Genomic DNA, 21,112 nt, shown 5'->3' on the forward strand with positions numbered 1-21,112 from the left:
TTCCCTCCAAAACGTAATCAGTCACTTCAGTGGCAGACATTTGCAAGCAAAGCTAATTAACTTCCTAGGTCCAGAAGGATCCCCTCCCAAAAGCTGATAATAGGTCTCAGTGGGGTAGGAGAAGGATAGTACAGTCCTAGCTGGCTGGGAAGGATCTCTGGAGAAGTACATATCATACAGATTTCTGTCTGCAAAAACCAGTAGTCTGCTAGGATCTGGAAGCCTCAAAATCCGTTCACTTCTGCTGGGAATTCAGTTCAAAGCAGCTGCATCTAAATGTTGCATAGCAAATGCTACGCTGGCAAATCTTTCTTATGATTCTTGTTTTTAAATCAATAAGAGTAAACTCTACAGAAAAGGAGGTAGCTGCAGGGCAGCCACATTTACCCTGTTCAAAATACAAGTGAAAACAACCCTAAGGAAAAAAAATATTTGAAATATGCATATGCAGACACACTGCCCTGTCTCATCTCTTTGTGCTGCATAAGGGGCACACAGATGGGCTAAATCCTTATACAGAGAGATCTGGTACAGAGATTCCTTAGAAAACAGGCAGCTACCAAGCTACCATTCCCAGTTCCTCTTCCTCCCAGCCCCGAGCAGATAACAGGCAGGGAGAGGAGGAAGGAGGGTCAACATCAGGCTGGGAATTGCCTGAAGGCCCCTCATCTTTCTCCAAAGCCTATAATGATGAGAGTGGTATTTCCTCCTTCATTCACGTCCCTTGTGTATCTGTTTCTGGTATCTGTGTGACCTCTAAACTTCTGCCTCATCTTAAAGAAGGGGGAACTTTGCTATTTATTCCTGAAGCAGCAAGATCACTTCAACCTTTGACTTACTTCATACACACAATAAAAAATATAACGAGATCAGTAAGAGTTGCTAATGGAGAGAGAAAAACACCTCAGGAAGAATGCAACTGTTAGGACACATTTCAAATCTTGTTAGTAGTTATCCTTTCAACATAAAGTCGCAGCCCTGGCATGTCATTTATAAAGATGTTCTCCCTGTCCCCACTCCTACATGCCAACCTTTCAAGTTTTTCATTTACTTCAAATCTCATGTAAACACTAAACTTACAGATTTGAGGTTAAAATTCAAGCCAACTGAAGGGTCAGGTAAATACTTGCAAGCTCCATGACAAGGACTGCAACAGCAGCAGCATGTTGGAAGGGAGGAATCCCTTCCCAGCACAGGTCCCAGCTCTTACGTATGCTTTCTGTGGGCCTGCAAATCAAACATCTACACAAGCTCTGCACCAGACATCTAGAGAAAGAACATGTCATACTGTAACATCATACATAACACTATAACATCATACTGTAGACATCAGAGGAACATGTGTGCTTGCAAGTTGTTTCCAAAACTGGCAATGCAAATGGTAAGAATCCTCATAGACACTAATCTGACCATAATTTAGACCTTTACCTCACCAACTCTTGACCAAGGGCAAAGGCTCAAACAGAAGAGCTTGAGGAGCCAGCAGCTCTGGCATCCTCTTCTGAGGGCATGGGACAAGTTGCTGATTCAGATCCACTCCCCTTGCTCAGCTCGTCCTACTTCTTGTGGAAATGACCACCTCTTCAGCTCTGCCTGCAGCATGGCTCATGTGGACTCACCTGTTTTGGTCAACCTGAGCCAGAGTTAGCTTAAATGGATTAAATAGGAGGTTTCTGTTAACCCAGTTTGATTGAAGTGGGTTAAGGGGCACTCACACAAGCACCTCTGCAAACACATCATGAGAGGGCATTAATTCCTGGGAAAAGGCAATGACAAGTGGCTGGGACTGCTAAATCAAGAGTCCATTTGAATGAGGCCATGCAACTTCAGGGCCAGCATGGATTTACTTAGCAAACAGCAGAAGTCACTGTTTCCCACCCGCTGCACATTGCTGCTCTCACAACAGCACAGGGGGAAGAGGAAGTGTGCTACTCTTTTACTTCATCAAGAAGTCAGCAGGGTTCACCCACAAGGAAGGTTCAAGCTTTAGCATTTCAGCAGACTGGGAACTGCTCACATCTTCCTCTCTGCAGGCTGATCTGACAGGGAGGTAATTTCCATCTGATCTGGGCTGAAACATGTGGTTTAGAGTTAGAAGTTAACTTAGTTAAAGGTATTTAAAGCCCTTCTGCCCAGATGTAGTTATGGGGAAGGTATCACCGGAAGCATCTAATCTCACTTGCCTGTTGTGGTGATTTGTACTCTTCAATTACATCAGCCATGGCAGCATGAGTATCACAGGTAAACCACCCTTAAGTCATGCCTATCAAATAAAAAGCTTTTCTATTTAAAGATTCATGTAAGAAATCAATGTGCTTTCAGTGTGTGCCAGCAGATGATCAAACTCCATCTTAAGCATGCTCAGAAACTTCACGTGACAGTGATAGAAAACCTATGAGCAGTTAATGCTGACAGTGTCTGTCTCCTTTCAGAGTGCTTCAAACGCCAGCTCATGAGCTGGCTACCAGATGTGTTCTCCTTTTCCCTGAAGGCCATCATGAGGACTGCTATTTCATTCTCAAATCTCAACAGTCAATGACATGACAGAATAGAGTCTGCTCTCTAACATATGTCTCTTGCATGACAGCACATTAATTTGAATATGTTATTATGCTGAAGGGACTAAACTGACCACTTAACAGGAAGGGACACATCTTTCTAGCTATCAAAAGCAAATAGCTTAACTAGAACGCTGTCAGAACAGCATCCAAAAATGAAAGGGCAGTTTCTATTAACACCATGCTGGCAACAGGGCAATATGCAGGGACAGCTCTCTTGCAGGTGTAATGGCTACTTACATGCACATATGTAAACTCCCTAACATACAGGAAGATTCGATTAGACCATATTAAATGACAGGATTTTTTTTCCTAATGGTTAAAGCAAACTGGGAAACAATGCTGCCTTTTGGAAGGTTATGGCTAAAATGTATGGCAAGTGTGGATCATGGTGTTCCCAAGGCTGCAGGCTCCCCAGGGATGTGTTTGCAGCGTGTTTCCTTTCACAGGAGCAAGAGCACTGGGGAAAAGGAATGAGGATAGTACCAGGCACCCAGGTCTCATCCTGACTTGAAGCTGTGATTTGACTGGGACAGTCACTGACCAGGACAGGGCCCCAGAATTGTGCTGTCCAAATACAGCCTTTACTATCACAAACAACATTTTAACAACCAAGTGACACCAATACTTCATTATCCTGTTATGACAGTATAAGTCTGAATCACTTGATAAGATGCTTGTGAGCAAGAGAAATAGAAAATCAGCATTGATGTAATTAACTATGTATGGCTTAACCTGGCCAAACCATTAGCCAAGCTGTTTAATACATGAAACCCATAGAAAGGAGCCCTATGTTTTGTTCCTTTAGGAGCTGTGGAGTGAAAACCTGTGGCTCAGTTTGGCATGTTATAACCCATCCAGGAGCACGAACTGCTTCTGACTGCAGCCTCGGTTCTCATGGCTACTGAGATTCAGAAGCCAGTGAGATGTCAAAGACCTCAGATCTTGCTGTACTAAAGAGCTATCTGCATCTTTATGCACAAAAATACCCTTTCAAAGGAAAAAATAACCCCTTGTGATTGAAGTTTGCATCAGTACAAATCCCAAGCTGTTTTAGACCATATACACACCAGAATGGAATGTATAATCACCATGCCCATGCCTTCTCCTCAACTTTACTGAGGGCTGGGTTGAAGCTAGTTTGAAAGAAATTACTGTATCTCCTTCTTTAAGCATTAAGCATTCCTGGCAGAAATCCTTGCTTTATAACTAATTCCTCATTAGCACTCCTTTAGACCTGTATAACTGCACTGACTTTATGCTGCTCCTGGTCCAAGAAAAGGATTATCATCTCAGCACCAAAGTCTGCTCTTAATTAAACTGCTGCAGATATAGAAAAAAATCTACTGAAATAAATGAAATGGCTCTAGATTTACAGCAGCATAAGCAAGATCAGAGTTTGTCCTATTGTTTCCCATCAAATCCATAATTTAGCATTATAAGGCATAGTGCTCTATACAAACTTCTTTTAGCTGGCAGGACCAGCTTGTTTCACCCACCAGTAGTATGCCACGGTGGCAGACAACTACTTTAATGAATTTAATACTCTTTTATCTGAATTCCTTATGCAGGAAAGAAAACTACATTTGCAAATAAGAATATGGCACCTGCTTTAGCCTGAATAAAAGCATGAATGTGAAGAACAGGAAACCAAATATCTCACCCTGAGTGATGCTGAGCAGCTGCAACTTCCATGAACTTTATATGAGTTGCAAGAACTCAAGATCTCTGTGCATGGTATTTTAGTACATAATGCAAGGTCTTTTTCTGCTCTTTTCTTCCAGTTTGTCATTTATGCAAAGGAAGACACTAGATAAAATACTAAAGAAATTACCGTGTGGAATCCAGATGCCTGAACGTAACTATACAAAGCAGAACTTGCAGTGGCAATGCATGTAGAAGCTTGATCAAAGAGAGATCACTAATCATGTACACACAGGTTGGATGAGGGGAAAAGGCCTGAGGAAAAACCGCATGAAAAATCTTCATTGCACAGTAGCTACATTATTGCTTCATAGCTTTTTATGGCCTTAAATCCAAGCTAAAAAAGACATTATCTAAGGTGGTCTGGGTGATGCAGCAAGGATATACAAGGGGAGGCTGAGGAAAGGGTAGCTGAGGTTTTGCAGCATTCCAGATTTCACTTACAAGTGATGGAATGGCTGTTAAGATCACTGGAATGATTTCTTGCATGAGGAAAGCAGGAACTCAAGAAAAGAAAGCAAGATAAGTATGTATGTTTTAGCAGAATTCTTCCTAACTACTAAATTATTATTGGCTGCAAACCAAACACTCCACAGTGATAAACAACTGTTCATTTTATTTCACCAAACAAAAAGCCCATTGAAAGATTTCTACTATTACTGCATTCACTGGAACTCTCTTGGAAAATACAGTTTTGGACATACATCAAATACAACTTTCAGCTGAATAACTGCAGTGGCCTAAGTTACTTTTCAAACATGTCAAGAAAATGTTCTGTTCTCCAGGCAAGAGGAGAACAACACAGTGAAGCAGCGCACTAACTATAGGTATCAGACATTCCTCAAGGCTCAGAAATAGCTTCTCCTTTTAATTGCCAAGATTTCAGCAACTGGCCTTGTTTTCGGGAGAGCTGGAAGAGGGGGACAGTTTCACACACAGACCCCATTTTTGGTGGCAAGCCAGCAAAAACAGTAGGAATCCCCATATCCTGCCTTGCCACCAAAAAAAGGTATGTTTCCAACAGCTGTGTCAGCACACCAGTACATAGGGCCACACAGTAAACTGGAAAAACGAACCCATCTGGGTTAAGAAAAAAGTGTTACTAAAACCAGTGCTGCTTTTAATGCAAGCACTGATTTGATCCCAGTGCAGAGTTACAAACAGCTGTGGCAGCACAACCGTGGGGCCATAGGTGGCGGTGGTGGCAGGGAAGACGAAATCCTTAAGATCTGCAGCCAGGAACAGGCTGTGCAGAACTGTGTATCAGGCTGTACATAAATGTCGCAGTGACACATCACATTTTCTTCAGAGGTAAAGCCAATTATGAAATCCCTCTCTGTGCTCTTTGTCCTGGCTGCTGCAGTTTGTCACCTCCCAAGTTGTGCATATCTTAAACTGGATCACAGAAACCATCTGGGTTAAGGAAGAAGAAATATCAAAAAGGGTTTGTTTTCTAATCTTGCCCTGTTGCATTAGCTCAGCTGCAGAAATTGTGAATTACAGGGCTAATGACTGACCATTTGCAAGCTCCTAAAATAGCTCTTGTGTCAAAAGAGCCATAAAAGATCCAGAACATTTGAGTCAAAAATCAAAATCCTATAAAAATCAATCAACCCTAAGGTGCTTCTGAGTGGACAGCCCCAAACTGGAGGCAGAAAATGTCTGTGTCCAACTTGAAAACCCAGATCCAAATTTGATGAGTAATGGTTCTATGAAATGTTGTGCTCCCCACACTTTCATTTTCATGTATTTACATCCCCCATGTGTCTGTAAAACACTGCCAAAAGCAATTCTTGCTCTGCTGTTACAAATGGCTACCCGAAGCAGTCCCTCCCTGTTAGGTTCTGTGAATAATTGTTTTAGGCTCTTTCAATACATCAGTCACCTTTAATCAGAATCTGAAAGACATCTCTTACGTTTCTGAAGCTTGGTTCTCACACTCAACAGCATCTAAACTCTGTGAGCAGTTCTGGAAATTAAAAAGCAAGAAACTTTTAAGCCTTTCCACTGTTCATAGCCTCCACTCATTGGTGCAACACCCTTTACCAGAATTGTTTAGACCACGTTTGTAACACCCACAAGTCACAATGTATTAAAGTTTGGCAGTCTGGTTACTGCAGGCTAAAGTGGATCCCCACAGTAACAATTATTTTCTGCTTTACTGACTCAGGGAAACTCATTCTAGTTTTTCTCCCTTTACCTCCCATCAGCCCTTTCATTTCTATGCCACGTTTCTTCATTCTCCCTTGCACCTATTGTGTCTTTTGTGGTCAAAAGCCCTACAGCTACTATTTCCCCATGTTGCTACTGGAGGCTTACACACAGACCTGCCCTAAACTTTCCTGTTCACTTGTTTGGCCACACCACTGAGGATTGCCCAGTTCAGTAAAGCTAACTCAAAGTTGTGAGTCACTGTCAGGAGCTGCTGGGCTTCCAGTGTGTCCCTATGAAACGAGGGTTGCAAATGAAATTGTAATTGCAGGGGTTACACAAGCTGCGTAACGTGGTCAGAGCTCAGCACTGTGGCTGGCTACAACCATCTGGCAATGAAGGAACAGAAAGCACAGGTCACTTCAGGAAACAGGATTTTATAACCTAACAGGAGAAATTGGGGATTTTACCCCTCATTTCTCTTTTGAAATGAATTTCAGTCAGTTTTACGTAAATATGTTGCACACACACATATTTGAAAAGGAGTGCTCTCCAAGATCTTTACAATATCACAACTTCGGATCTTTCTGAAACCAGTAGCTTCACTCCCAAGCACCACCTCAGCACTCCTCTGAAAGGCTGCAGCGGCCTAGGCAAGCCGGAGAGCTGCTCTCAAATACCCTTTCTGTTCAACATGGACACAGCCTCCAGCCTCACAAAGGACCTTCCAGCTGGGAAAAGCAGGACCACATCCAGCTGTAGAAGCCAGCCGAGATAACCTCACGCTCGGGGCCCGCCTGCCTGGGCTGGCCCGGGGCACTGCCCTCACCTCTCCCCGGGCCCTCCTCACGAAGCCAGGCCACGACGCTGGTCCACCCGAGCCTCCAGCCCCTCTGAGGGGCAGCCACAGAGGCTTCCCGCACCCGACCTGTGGAGCCCCACAAGATCCACCTCACAGACCGTCCCACCTCCAAGCCACCTGCTGCTCCTCCTCCGCCGGTGGCGGCGGGCATCGAACCCTTAACTCTCTCCGGCATCCCGCCGCGCCTCGCGGGGTCGCTGTGGCAACCGCGTTCCCTCTCGGTGCCCCTCGGCCGCACTCCACCCCCGGCCCCGCGATCTCTGAGTCACGCGCTTCGCGATTGGGCCGCAATTTCTCGCCGACCAATGGGAGCCGCCGGCTTGCAGCGGCGCAGCGCCCGCCGCTTTCGGCGCCATCTTGCCGCCGCGGGGGTAGCGGAGCACCGCATCGTGCCGGCCCCGCCATGCCGCACTACCAGGCCTGGGAGGAGTTCACGCGTGCTGCCGAGAAGCTCTACCTCGCCGACCCCATGAAGGTGGGGGGCGCCGCAGCGACAGGCCCGGGAGGGACGGGAGGGATGAGCGGCCGAGGTGGGCCTTCGCCGCTCGCGGTAGGCCCGGGGCGCAGCGGCTGTGTGGTGAGGCGGTGGCTGCGGCGGTCTCGGTTCGTGTCCTGTGGCTGCCCAGGGAGGCAGGCAGGCGGGCGCTGAGCCCACGCCGGGCCGTGGAACCGGCTGTGGGGCGGCTTTCCAGGCAGGATGCGTGTCCCCGGCGGGCCGCGGACCCGTGTGCGGCGTGTGGCGGGACCTGCAGGTGTGCCCAGGGTGGTTGTGGCCTGCACCGGGCAGGCGGGAGGCAGCAGCCTCATGTAAGACCGCCAGATCGCGCGTAGAGTACGGCGCAATAGGTGGTGTTACTGAGGTGCGGGCCTCGAGAACGGCACCTCAGAGACGTGCTCATTTACAGTGTGCCTCTGAGTTAGAACTGGGATTACGAGTTTTGCGGAATGAAAGGTGTGTCGGGAGTGGGTTTGGTTTATGAGATGAGAACCTTTAAGACTGCATCATTTGAATTCGTCTTTCTAAAAAGTTAAAGCATTCGTTAGGTCTTATGTAGTGATGCCTGCAGTGCCTTTGCAGACGGGAAGGTGCTTGCTTTCTAAAGAGTAATTGCTCTAAGAATATTCTTGCTGTATGACTGCATTTTGGTTTTGGTAACTTTTTCAGGAATGTAGTTTGTGCAACTGTTCACAGTAACTTTAAGTATTCAGAAAAAGTGCTATAATTTAGCCAAAGAGCAGCACAAAAGGCAGTGAGGAACTCATGCTTGAGAAAACATTAGGGAAAAAAAGACCTAGTTTTCTTCACCAAAAATAGAGAACATGGAGACACCTTCAGAAGTAGTTTGTAACAGTGGATTCCCCAATGCTGGGCATGTTTTAAGATTCGTCTGAACAGGGTGCTGGGACATCTAGTCTGGGTCATGCTTTGCCTGGAAAGATTGGACTAGATGATCTCTCAGATCTCTTCCAACCTGGTGTTCTATGATTCTATGATCTGTCTTTAACTAGTGTAGGTGATGACTTCATATGCAGTTGCCACTATCTACTGACAGTAAAACTGTCTTGTTTTACCTTCTTATGCTCTGTAATAGTCAACAAAATGAAAGACAAGGGATGTTGCTGCAGACAGGAGTTCCTCTTCCCCTTTTCTGCAGGGGCCTCCAAAGGCAATCCCTCCCCATCCATGACAATAAACTTGTCTTGTATGAAGGAGTTTATGTAGGCTTCAGAGTTATGAGTACGGAGAACAAGCCTGAGGAGCTTTTGTGTGTAACTTGGCTTGTCAAGGAGCTGAGGGAAGAACAAGAATCGTGGGAGAGAGTGCATGTTCTCCATGGGCCAGTAAACTCAGTAGTGAATGGTCCTGTCTTTTGTGGGAACAAGCTATCTATCAAGTCCATGTCTGCTTGTGGCAGCCTCTTTCTTTTGGAACAGTAGGAACTCTCAGTGAAGAGTTGAATCTTGAAAGCAGTTAATTGGAAAGAAGTTCTTCAGTCTTCTGATTTTAATTACTTAGAAAGTGTTCCTCTTTGTATCTTCTCTTTCCACTTGCAAAAACATCAGAACACTTCAAATCTGTCTGTAGGCAGTGGTGCAGCTATTGAAATAACTGTGGTGGCTGGAAATATGACTGGTTTACATATCAGGTTAGGTATCATAGAAGAAAAAGTACTACTGTTAAGCTTACCTCACTGAGTTAATCCCTTTCAAGTCTTCATTTAGACTTGATTTTAGATTTAGACTTTTTTTGTGTGTGTTTATAAGGTTATAAACACAAGCTTCCAGTTACTTCTTCTGAAGTGTCTTGTGTTGCCACACCTCCTGTGGTTCATCCTGCCTGTCACTGAGGTCTCTGCAGTTCTCCTTGTTGTATTTACCATGGTTTTGAACATGTCTGATGTGAAGTTTCTGATGCTGCTGTAATACTGGTTTAATATGTTAGGCAGGGAAATGTGATGGTTCAACTCCCACATTGTCCTGGCTGTGGGATTAGTGGTCACCATGGAGATGAAAATATGAAGCAGTACATATTTATAATAAAAGTTAGTCTGAATGGGCAGATTACCTTCAGGTATGCTCTTAGAATTGTTAGCTGTGGACCTTAATTCTTACAATTTGTCATTTCAGGTGCGGGTTGTTCTCAAATATCGCCACTGTGATGGGAACCTCTGTATCAAAGTCACGGATGATGTAGCTGTAAGTACAGAATATATTCCTCTTTCAGGGCTTATTGTGCCTCTCACAGACTTGCATTTTGCTGTCAGTCAACTTGAGACCTCTTGGCTGTTGCCTTCAGAGTGCCTGACTGTTCTCTAAACTTGTGCTCAGCCTTCCTTAGTTGCTGTGTCTGTGACTGACACTGACCTGTGGTTCAACTCTGCACAGTCCAGGAAAAGTAACACTTCAGTGTCCTTCACAGGTGTCAGCATAACTCAGGATTTTAGGAAAACAAGCACTACAAAAATCTTGCAAGCTCTCTCTATCTGAAAATGCTTCATGGAGTGACATTGGTGACTTCTGCTGAAGCTTTTCAGGAGCATCTTCAAACACAGGTGTCTAGTAGTGTGAGTGTGGCCCTTTTCATTTGCTCAGAGTGGTGACAACTTCCAGCCATAGGTTAAGCTCCTTTTTGGTGATTTTGAGACAGTGGAGTGGTGATGAGACTGAAAGACAAGATTCCATTGCAGTTCAGAGATCCCATTTTCTGAAATGCTGCCATGGTGTTCGGTACTCATTCAGTGAATACTGGAACATACATGCAATATGGAATTCTGCACTGTTCTTCCCAGGGCTGTTCAAGGAGGTGGAGCAGCTGTGCTTACTGGTTGCTTTTGTTCTAAATCGCCTGGAAGGGCACTTTGAAACATTGGGGTGGATGGGGTTAGGGTGGTGGGCATTGGTGTATGTGTGCTAATGTACATGACAGTGCCAGGTTCTTGCTGCTAGTGATGTTGTAGCCAAGTTGTTTTTCTGCAGTTCAGGGTAAGCAACAGTAGTCTGCCCTTCTCTGATCTTTAGACGTGGAAAAAGTCAAATTTCTTCTTTCTAGGAAAAGTAGCCTGGCATGATATTCCAATAGCTGTGAGAGATGTGGAACTCCACTTCTTGATAGGGTGATAGGGCTTGACATGGGTGAGATGTTGAGTTCAGGGCACTGATAACAGGGGGAATGGGGGCAGTTTAGTTGAAATCTTCCATACGGGAAGTTGGAGTAGGCTGGTTCATGACTGTGAACTCTTTTCAGTTGCAGGCTTTCTTCCCTGCTTCCAGTCAGGGAAAGACTCTCCACTGGGAGATGGCGGGGGATTGGTTTAGTTTGGGATTTTGGGGGGGGGCTGCCTTTTTTCTAAAGGCAAGAAGGGAAGTTTTCTTTGCTTAATCTGTAGAACTCATACGGTTGAAGGAAAAAAGAAACTGTCTCTAACTTAAAATAGGAATGTAATACTGGCAAAGTCACTGTGTTCACAGCACTGAGGAATGGAGTATTATGAGTTTTTTCACTGTTAGATCAGCCTGGGCAGTCATACTGAGGCTGTACAAATATAAGGAATTACTTAGCAAAAAAAACCCTAAGCAGTTTTATTGTAAGTCACTATTGCTTGTCCCTTTTGCATTCACAGACTTGTCATATCAAAGAGTTCCTTTTTATCTTAATCAGATGCAGTGTTCCTTATTTAGGCCTGTCTTACATTTTGCCTAAGGGAAGGGATCCCCAGCAGTGAGAAATACTGATTTTGTGTCACTGGCAGTGTAACACCAAGGACTGTGAAAGGCAAGATAAACTTACTTCCAGAATACAGTGAAATAGGAAAGGAATTACAGATTTAAAATCTGGTTTTGTTTTTTAGAGATCACAAACAGGAGTGTCTTAAAGACAGCTTTAACCCTAAGTTTTAGCACCTTCTCTGGGAGAATAAAAAACAGGATAAATCATGAGCTTCCCTATTTTCAAAATGGAAGGTGTGAGCCTTTCAAAGAAACTTGTGTCAACACAGATGTGTTTTAAAACAAGGTAGACTAGATGTTGCTGCTGCTGATGATTGGTAATAACATGCCGCAAACGAACATTTAAGTACTTGTTTTATGTGTTCCAAGCATAAATATCTTGCAGCTATAAACAGGATAAAACCAGTTTGAGTGAAATCTGATGTGAATCAACTTTTTCTTACAGTGTTTGCTGTATAGAACAGACCAGGCACAAGACGTAAAGAAGATTGAGAAATTCCACAGTCAGCTCATGCGACTCATGGTGGCGAAGGAATCCCGCAGTGCTGCCATGGAAACAGACTGAACTGCTGCAAATACAATAAGTGCTCCCGTCATATTTCACTGGAAGAAGGTATCTCTTGGATTTGAACGAATACTGGGACAGGAGATGCTTTCATGGACTAAGTGGACTGATGGCGAGTCTGCAGCATTTCCCCTCCCACCCTCCAGGCTCTGCTTTGGAAAACTAGGGAAATAAATGCTTTCAGTTGAAAGCTTATATTTATTTTGGGGAATTGAACAAGAAACTAGTCTTACCCAGTAGGTATGCTAAGAAGACAAGTAAATATTTAAAATCTATAGTACTTTAATCTGAATTTGATGGGCCACAAGCTTATTTCTGGAAAGTAACTATTTCATACAGGTTTCATTGTGTTCCTACGTTATGCTGGTATATTTGCACAGTGGGAAGGTGTATTAACCTGACTAGTACTGTAGCATGATGACTGGATCTAATAAATATCTACATGAATGATACACATCAGTGGGGTTTAGGAGAACAGATGTTTTCTGCACTGCAGTGTTAAAATTGCCATTTTCTATTAGCACTGTCATTAGCAAGACTTCAGCTTTTACTATTGATCTTGGTCATAAGCTGTGCATTATCTGTGATGCAGTTTGTAGAACTCTTACATTGTTTAAATAAAACTTCCGTATTTTAAAAATGGAAGTAGAATTTCGCCTAAACATTGCTAGAGATGGGTGAGAAAATGGGAATTTCTTTTCTGCTTATGAAAATATTAAAGAGTAGTGGCTTTTTTCCAGACTTGGGACTATTTTAGACTAGCCAGGGGACCTTTTCCCATCATTGCTTCAGGCATTGTTGAAGTATATCAGCAAGACAATTTCTGGAAGCTCTTGCCTGTTGTATTAATAGAAAAAAATGCAGCCAAACACTCCAGCTTCCTTATTTTAGCAGTTTGCAAACTGCATTTTCAGATATTATATGTGGCAGATGGATGTCAGTCAACTGAATCAATGGCTGAAAACCAGCTTAATAAACACTTAAAATACCACTGTCAAAAACGGACCAATGCTTCTGTGGTTTAGACTTGTTTTTCACTGGTACCTCTGGGAAGGTGATGGAAGGCTTTTTGCTGGAAATCCCAGTAGCTGAAATGGAACTTGCTTTGACTAGTTCTTGCATACTTAAAACCAGATGAGTATTTTAATGAGATTAGCTTATTGGCATAACTAGACTTTTCCAGGACTAATGTTTTGGGTTAAACCAAGCCACAAAAGTCTGTAGTGGCATTTATGTAACAAAACAATCGACTGAAATAGCTACCTGCTGTCACATAAAAATAACTGAGCTACTTGGAAGCAGTGGAGTTCCCACATTTGCCAAAGGCTTGGAAAAAACTCCAGGCTTGAATATTGCATTAGAGCACCCTTTTAACTGAACATATGACGATGCATATTGTTGGAATAGAGCTAAATTCCCAGTGAAGACTCGCATCCTAGTCTACAGGAGTGACTGGTATGTATGTAATGGTTTTGGGTTTGTATTGGCTTTTGAAATACAAATAAATCCAGAGAGAAGGTAAAACTTTGTTTGAAGTTAATAAAGATACTGTAATAGTGAGCGTTTTCCTTGATGCTCCAAATTATTTTCCTAATGTTTGCAATATAATATATTAAGTAGTTGAATCACTTTTGTCTGAAGTACTGCTCTGTGCTATGAATGGTCCCTACACAAAGTCATGCAAAGATTTAAGCTGTTAAACTGGCAGGTGAAAAGGCTGCAGCTGTTATGGTGTAGTTTTTGGATCTCTCTTATAAAATGGTTTGGCATGTAGATGTCTTCTGTGAGCTGAAGTACAGAAAGGCTGGATTGATCTTTTAAGGTCTCTTCCAACCCAAACCATTCTTTGATGATGATACTTGCTTATGCTTGGAGGATACAGTAAAGAGGGAGAGAAAGAAGACTCTGGACAGACTTAGTGTGTGTATATGTATTTATATATATATATATATATATATATATATATATATATATATATATATATATATATATATATATATATATATATTTAAGCAGGTTTTAGAAGGGGGGTACTGTTGTCCAGTGGAGATGGGGATGACAGTACTATGTAGTAGAGTAGCGGCTGTCAAGCAAAAGAAGCAGGGAAATGGATTTCTGTTTTTCTGAATTCAGAGATTATTTCTGTAAAATCATAAGGAAAGACTAATGCTACTTTTGTATGAGATGTGTTGTTCAGCTTGTTCTCCGTATACGCAGAAAAACTAGGGTGGTTCTGTGCAGTCAAGAATACCAATAAATCTACTGCTTGAAAAGAAAAGAAAAAAAGCTTTTGGAAACAACTGGTGCTTCTTGACTGTCCTGGAGTTTTCAGCAACTTCAGTAGTGTGTGTGAGCTCAAAGCTCTGCTTTTTTTGCTCTTGAGGGTGCATATGTACACTGATCAGTTCCCTGACAAACCTTTAAGTCCATCATATTGCAATACTCAAATGTGGCCATTGGTATGTGATGAAAAACCCAGCTTGATGTGGTTGCTTATGCCAAAGGGGTGACTGGATGCTCTGCGTGTGAAGCACTGAATTTGGCAGCCCAGCATGTGAGCAAATGCTTCTGATCACCACGTGGGAGTTTGTGCCAGTCACAGGCACAAACAGGAGCAGATGGGCTACGTGTGCTGCTAGAAACAGGTAATCTTTGAGAAGGGGAATGATTAAAAAGGACCTTTTTGCTTGCTGTAGCTAATTTTGTTGCTGCATGTTAGTTATCTTCAGTAATTGCTCTGTTTTGTGAGAACAGTTTAATAAAGAATATTGTTCTTGTTATTGCACAAAGAAATTGGATTAGTTTACCCATGGAATTTATTCTGGTTTTCTGGTGTTCTCACTTCCCGGATTTTCTGAGTGCCTTTAATTAAATTCTTTCTTTGTGCATAGCACTTAAGCTTTGTGTTTCAAATCTTCCGTGCACTACTATCACTTCTGTTTTCCTTAAGGGGTTTTAACCCTGATCTTCTACAGTGTAGTCTGTTCTGTAAAGTGTATTCTGGATTACATAAAGATCCTTAAATTATCTGTAGAAGTGAGACTTTTGATGACAGGTCTTTGATTTAGAGATCCTTATGGAAGGGGCCTGTGTTTCCACTTATGTCCCGACCTGACACTTCTAAGAGTGACAGATTTATTCTGTAAAATTGGATGCTTTGGTACACAGGTCTGTCACAATGGGAAGTGGAACTGAAGCCAAGCAGGTGCGTTTAAAAATGTTTTAACTTGTCAAAATAATTACATTTTATCTCTGTAAGTTCCTTCCTGCAGTATAAAAGTGGCTGTCAATATTTTGCTATAATAAATGGGAAGAAAGCCTGCTTTCTGCCAGATGTGATTAAGACTTGCAGAATCACCAGGCTGGAAGGGACCTTAAAGCTCATCCAGTTCCAGTCCCCTGCCACAGGCAGGGACATCTTCCACTAGAGCAGGTTGCTCCAAGCCCTGTCCAACCTGGCCTTGAACACTGCCAGGGATGGGGCAGCCACAGCATCTCTGGGCACCCTGTGCCAGCGCCTCAGCACCCTCACAGTAATTAGTATGTTCCTAATACCTAATCTAAATCTCCCCTCTTTCATCTTAAAGCTATTCCCCCTTGTTCTGTCACTAGGGGCCCTTGTGAAAGTCCCTCTCAAGATTTCTTGTAGGCTTAGATGATACCACAGGTTGCTGTTAAAAGATGACGTTATCTGGAAGCCCTCATACTACAGGCAGAACAAATCCTCTCCATTCATCTTAGAATCATAGAATCATTTAGTAAGGATGGTAACAAGCTGTTATGCCTGCAGTGCACCAGTGCTTTTTTCACTTCTGGCTTTATGGGAAAAAATGATACTGTAACTACCTTTTAAGTGAAGTTTGAGATCTAAAGTAGAAAAATGAATATATAGCAAATAGATGTGTTTTTTCTGTATAATTTACTCTCATCTAGACTGCAGCTTCTGCACAAGTCCAATTTCCTTCAAGAGTCTGTGAACGTTAGTGGGTGACTTTAGGGAGTAGAAGCTTAGCTGAAAACAGTATTCTTCTTTGTACAATATGCTCTGTGCTAAGGAAACTTTGAAATTAATTGAATGGAACAAAGCTGTTTTGGTGAAGTGTATCTTAGGAGTCTTCTTGTAAGATAACTTTTTAAAGGAAACTGAAGAACTAATCCTAGTTTTTTGCTCAAGTTATTAATGATTACTTCTCAAGACATGGGGTGTCAGTTCTGAAAAGCTGATACCACTTTAAAGGTAGATGCTGCATGACTCAATACAAATGTTTGTTTATGAAGATTTTATCTTTTATAAAGGCTTTGAGAGTTCAAAGTTTAAATACAATCTACAGTTGAATTGTCTTTGTTGCTGGGGATGACAAAAACACGCCTTTCATCTCTTACTACTTTTACCATAAGTAAAAGACAGGCTTCCAGATGAACCTACCCACCTTTCTGCTGGGCTGAGTTGCTATGCGCTGAAGGCAGGTGTAGACTTTTGAGTTTATAGTATTGTTAGTTTTAAGATGAGAATGATGCCACAGTATTTCAGAGGCAGATTAGTTACTCAGCAAAATACAAAACATGGTAGCTTGCTAAGCCCTGCTGATTATGCAAGCTTATGTAGGTCCTGCAACTGCTTTAACAGCCTAAATGCTCCCAAGAGAATGTGGGCTTAAAGTGGACCATGCCTGTGGAAACTGAGCAAATAAAACCATGGTCACAGGATGATAGCAGAGTTAACTGCCTTTGTGCAAGTACAGGCCCTATTGTTGAACAATCTTTGCTTCTGGTGAAGGCAGTGCTTATTTTCTGTGCCAAAGCTAGTTATAGGTGTGAGTCCTCTAATGGGAACGCAATTACTTTCTGACCTTCTAGAAGTATCTTAAGTAATCAGTGCAATTTCTGAGTGATCTTAGGTGGAAATAGTCTAATAGCATTGTACTCAGCCTGTAAGTACTCCTCATACAGGAAGTGTGAATGTCATTGTTATAAAACTAAAGAGTATGGTGCTTCTCTTAATGTTGGTGTTTATGAAAGTGTTTTCTATTTAAATCAAGATCAGCTCTGTGGATGTTTTGCTTTGTAGCAAGTTTTGATTTTGTGCTCACATTCTTTGCCTCCTTTTTTGGGGCAGTTTTTAGTCATTTTATTAGAACTTAAACCACCAGTTGTACCGAGAGGTCTGGGAGAGATTGAGTTTTGTGTTTTTATTTTCTTTGAAGTTCTGTTTGCATGTTGGGTTCATGTTTTGTCTAGAAGTGGTATCTGTTCATAAAAGGACTAGTCTGTATTGTTCTGCTGCTACTGAGCAGAATCTTCCTGAGTACAGGCATGTGTTTACAGCAAGATTCTAGAGCTTCTTGGAGAGGAGGCTGAGTTGTCTGGACACCTACTGAATAGCTTTACTGGCTGATAGTGAGCAGGTGGGAATTTGCTTCTTGCATTGGCTAGCAGAAATACGTATTTTAACTGGGTTGCTCATGCATGTAAAGACAGCCATCTATAATACAGTTCTGCTATCATTATGTGGCTAAAAGATGAAAGGCTTGCCTCAGGGCTCTGACAAATGAGCTCTGGCAAACTGTGTGTGGCTTAAAGATGCTACCTCCCAAAGGCATCTGCTCTTTTCTGGAGTCAGCAGGCAAGAGGGTGAACTAATGCCTTAAATGTGTTCCTGTGAAAGTGTCTTACTGTAAACTGCCATAAAGGATACGTTTTAAATCTGGGGGCAGGAAGGAAACTGACCTTCTCAGTGAGTGATTGACAGCTGTGTTTTTTTATTAAACACATTGGCTGTGGTGGTGCTGGCCTGTGAACAAGATTCACTAGGGATTATTTGTTTGTGCCCAGAGGCAAGCTTTTCCTCTGTGTTGGTCACACAGCAGACCCATATAACATGACTATATTTAAACATGCAGAGAACCAACCATGTTTTAACAGAGCAAACAGCTGCTTTGCAAATAGCTTCTTAACCACTGCAGCATCATTGATCATCTAATGAAACTGCAAGGCCTAGGATTCCATAGTCCATATAACAGCTGGTTGCTGGTCCCTGTTGCTTCTGTTACTCTGATTCCAGTGTGCCTCAGAGCCTCAGCTGAACCTTTTGGATGTACAGTGCATCAGAGAAGTCCTTAATGTTCTGGAGAGCTGCCAGTTTGGTTATTCTGCCTGGTTCTGTGCTGAAGTGGCTTCACAGAAGGTCAGATGGGTGCTAGAGAGGGTTAGGGTTAGGAGGGTCAGAACAATAGGAACAAAAGAGCCAGCAGTTAGACTTACTTAAGCTGCCATGGAACCCCAGCCTAAATACCTTGCATCTTGTAACTTCCCTGACTTGCTTGTAAAAGCCTCCTGTCCGTCCAGTTAAATGCTGTGTAATGTACATGCCATACAATAGTTACCTAAAGATTCAGTATGTCTGAATGTATTGTTCTATAATGCTACAGAAAGTGTGGGACTAAAGACTGTAGATGATACTCTCCCTAATGGCCTGTAGCACTCTGGTAGCCTCTCAAATGGAGTAACCAGAATTGAAGACACAATACAACGTGAAGATTATATTATGGAGTTTTTTTACAAAACTGTGGTGTAACTCTTAACATTCTTGAAGGGCTCAGCATGTAGGAAAGTGTATGGACTGCCATAGTAACCACTCTTGTGCAGCAGATCCAAACCAATACATTCTGAAGGTGCCTCCAGAATACATCCAGGTGGCTGAACCTTGAAACACAAACCCTGAAACACCTACTGTGTGTGATTTCATTGGGGGTGAGGATGGGTTATCTTGATTTCATGATCAGTTTTCCTTCCCTGTTCTAACTTCTCTGTTAAGCTTCCTTCTTTTCTGGCTCTTCAGTCCTTTCTTCTTCACTTGTTTTAAACTTATTCTTCAGACATGTTCGTCTTCCTCTATAGAGTTGATAATGGTGACTTTTTGGTTTGCTTGGGGGAAGACGATTGTTATGCAGTTGCATCTTCACATTCTACTTGTGGGCGTTAATAGAGGATTTTGTTCTCAAATCTGAGCTTTGGTAGAGGAAGATTCTCCATTGTCACACTTGCCAAGAATACATGTGTACATGTCACAGAAGCATTAATAATAGACTACATGACCACTTCTTTATCCAATAATATAATCCAATAGTATAAGTATATCCAATAGTATAAGAAAATATTTTTTTTGGCTATCAAAAAAGTACTTAGGCTTCAGCAAATAAGAAGATCCTTCTGCTTGTGAACCAGAAGCATCTTATGGTCAGTACCATTAAAGCTCAGCTGAAAAACTAGTACTTAATGATTGGCAATTTAAGAGTGTTAACACCCCCAGGAAGACATACATATACATAAGAGTGGTATCTCCACCGCAGGAACTTTGAACTATCCTGTCTGCTTCATGAAAGAAAGAACTGGAAGGCCCTAAGGAGAGCCTGGATGACTGAAGATGCCTGTTTTAAGAACATGGGACAAGCTGGATGAAGTATGAAATTACTTCTTTAACAAGCTGGAGAGGCTGGAGTTACTGGCTAGCTAGAGTTTGGAGCTGGCATTGTTATAACATTTTTTCTATCCCCTATTTGTTATTTTTCATTAACTAAAATAGTCAAACACAGAATCTGTATGGTAGCTGTAATAAAGTTATGACAGTGCGACATAATGCAGTTGCATTTCTGTCATCCTATAAAGGTTATGTTTTACCATGAAACACAGTCGTATCTATATGTGTGTGAAATCCCCGTGGTCCTACAGCAGCGAGATGGGTTGCTACTAACACTTTTGTTGTCTAAAACAAAGCTGTGTGGACCTGCTGGTGAAGACAATTGCCTAAGTAGGGGTAAAACTCCCACCCTAGCATGTTTGGGGTGGAAGAAGAAAACAGGAAAGCTGTACTTACGGAATGATTTATGCACTTGTTGCTTTAAGACATTTAAAACATTACATTTAGCTACTAATTGCTGCTCACAGCAACATGGCATGAGAACTGCACCACATACTCTGTGCAAAGGACTGCCTTAGCTGACTGGGATGGTTTGATGGGAGAGGTTGAGAGATGTGAAGGGAATTGTCTGTGATCACGAGGTTTTTGTTTAAGACTCTTCTTCAACAATGCAAACAGAGAACTGATGTGGTGCAGAGGTGATGAAAAGGTAAAACTGGAACTTGGGAGGGAAGTGACAGGTGAAAACTGACTGGGTGGAAAAACCTCAAAGAGCTGATGAAGAAATTAAGTTGCTTGTTAGGTACTTACAGATAGGCTTAGTTGCTACCGCTGGACCTTCTGAGGCTTGCTCTGGGCTCTCTCACCAAGTTTGGAAGACAGGCTTTGAAAAATCAAGGGAAAAGCACCCTGGTACATGGGTTCTTAGTGTTCTGACAGGCACATAGCTGTGCTGCAGGTGCTTTTCCTCACTCATTCCTATTACAGCGCTGTGAGTGCTGGTGAGATCGGCTGAGGAGCCGCTTGGGAAGCTCACACGTAGCTGCTGTGCCCGAATTCTGGCATTCCAACGGTGATTTAAGTGTTTACCGGTCTGCAGCCTGTAGCGCTCTGTGACCAGCTGTGCCTTGCAGCCCTGGTGAGCCCCATCACTCCCCACTCACCCGTGTTTGGTCGGTGCTGAACGTGGCCAGAGCGCTCCAAACCCCGTGTCTGGGGCTGGCGTCGAGCGCATAAAACCTTCGCGGCCGCGTCCTTGCCCGTCCCCGGCTGAGGCGGCCGCGGAGGGCCTCAGCTGCGGCCCGGGCCGCAATCCGGCGCTCCCCGCCTCCAAGACACGAACTACATCTCCCGCCGGGCTGCGGACAGAAGGGCCCGGTCGGTCCCGTGCCCCTCTCCCAGTGGGCGGCCCCGGCGGCGAGCACAGCGAGGCGAGGGCGGTCCCGGCTCCGGCCGCGGCAGGTAATGGCGGGCGGCTGCCGGGCGCGGTGTGAGGTGAAGCCCGCGGGCTCGCTCCGTCGCCTGAGGCGAGAGTCTCGAAACCGCGTTCCGCGGTCGGATCGTGCCTTAACCTCAGCCGCTCCGAGTCGCTCCGCAGCCTCCCGGCAGCACGACCGCGGCGCTGAACC

At 43.4% G+C, this 21,112-nt stretch overlaps 1 protein-coding gene and 2 long non-coding RNA genes across 3 annotated transcripts; 2 read left to right on the plus strand and 1 right to left on the minus strand.

Annotated features, from left to right (window-relative positions):
- Positions 1-4,858: 4,858 nt before the first annotated feature.
- LOC133280577 (uncharacterized) lies at positions 4,859-20,939 on the minus strand. The gene is made up of 3 exons (XR_009747235.1): positions 20,648-20,939; positions 6,179-6,231; positions 4,859-5,675 (listed from the first exon to the last, which is right to left on the minus strand). It is a non-coding gene; the product is annotated as an uncharacterized LOC133280577 (long non-coding RNA).
- SRP9 (signal recognition particle 9) lies at positions 7,581-13,695 on the plus strand. Its single transcript, XM_061475414.1, has 3 exons — positions 7,581-7,750; positions 9,904-9,972; positions 11,948-13,695. Exons 1-3 carry the CDS (start codon positions 7,679-7,681, stop codon positions 12,065-12,067), a joined length of 261 nt encoding a protein of 86 aa, XP_061331398.1. The 5' UTR covers positions 7,581-7,678; the 3' UTR covers positions 12,068-13,695.
- LOC133280579 (uncharacterized) lies at positions 14,053-15,272 on the plus strand. Its single transcript, XR_009747237.1, has 2 exons — positions 14,053-14,712; positions 15,236-15,272. It is a non-coding gene; the product is annotated as an uncharacterized LOC133280579 (long non-coding RNA).
- Positions 20,940-21,112: the final 173 nt, after the last annotated feature.

Source organism: Pezoporus flaviventris, unplaced genomic scaffold, assembly GCF_033815535.1.
Source record: "Pezoporus flaviventris isolate CSIRO_AGI_PZ_B2104156 unplaced genomic scaffold, CSIRO_AGI_Pfla_v1 ptg000083l, whole genome shotgun sequence".
NCBI classification, from domain to species: Eukaryota; Metazoa; Chordata; class Aves; order Psittaciformes; family Psittacidae; genus Pezoporus; species Pezoporus flaviventris.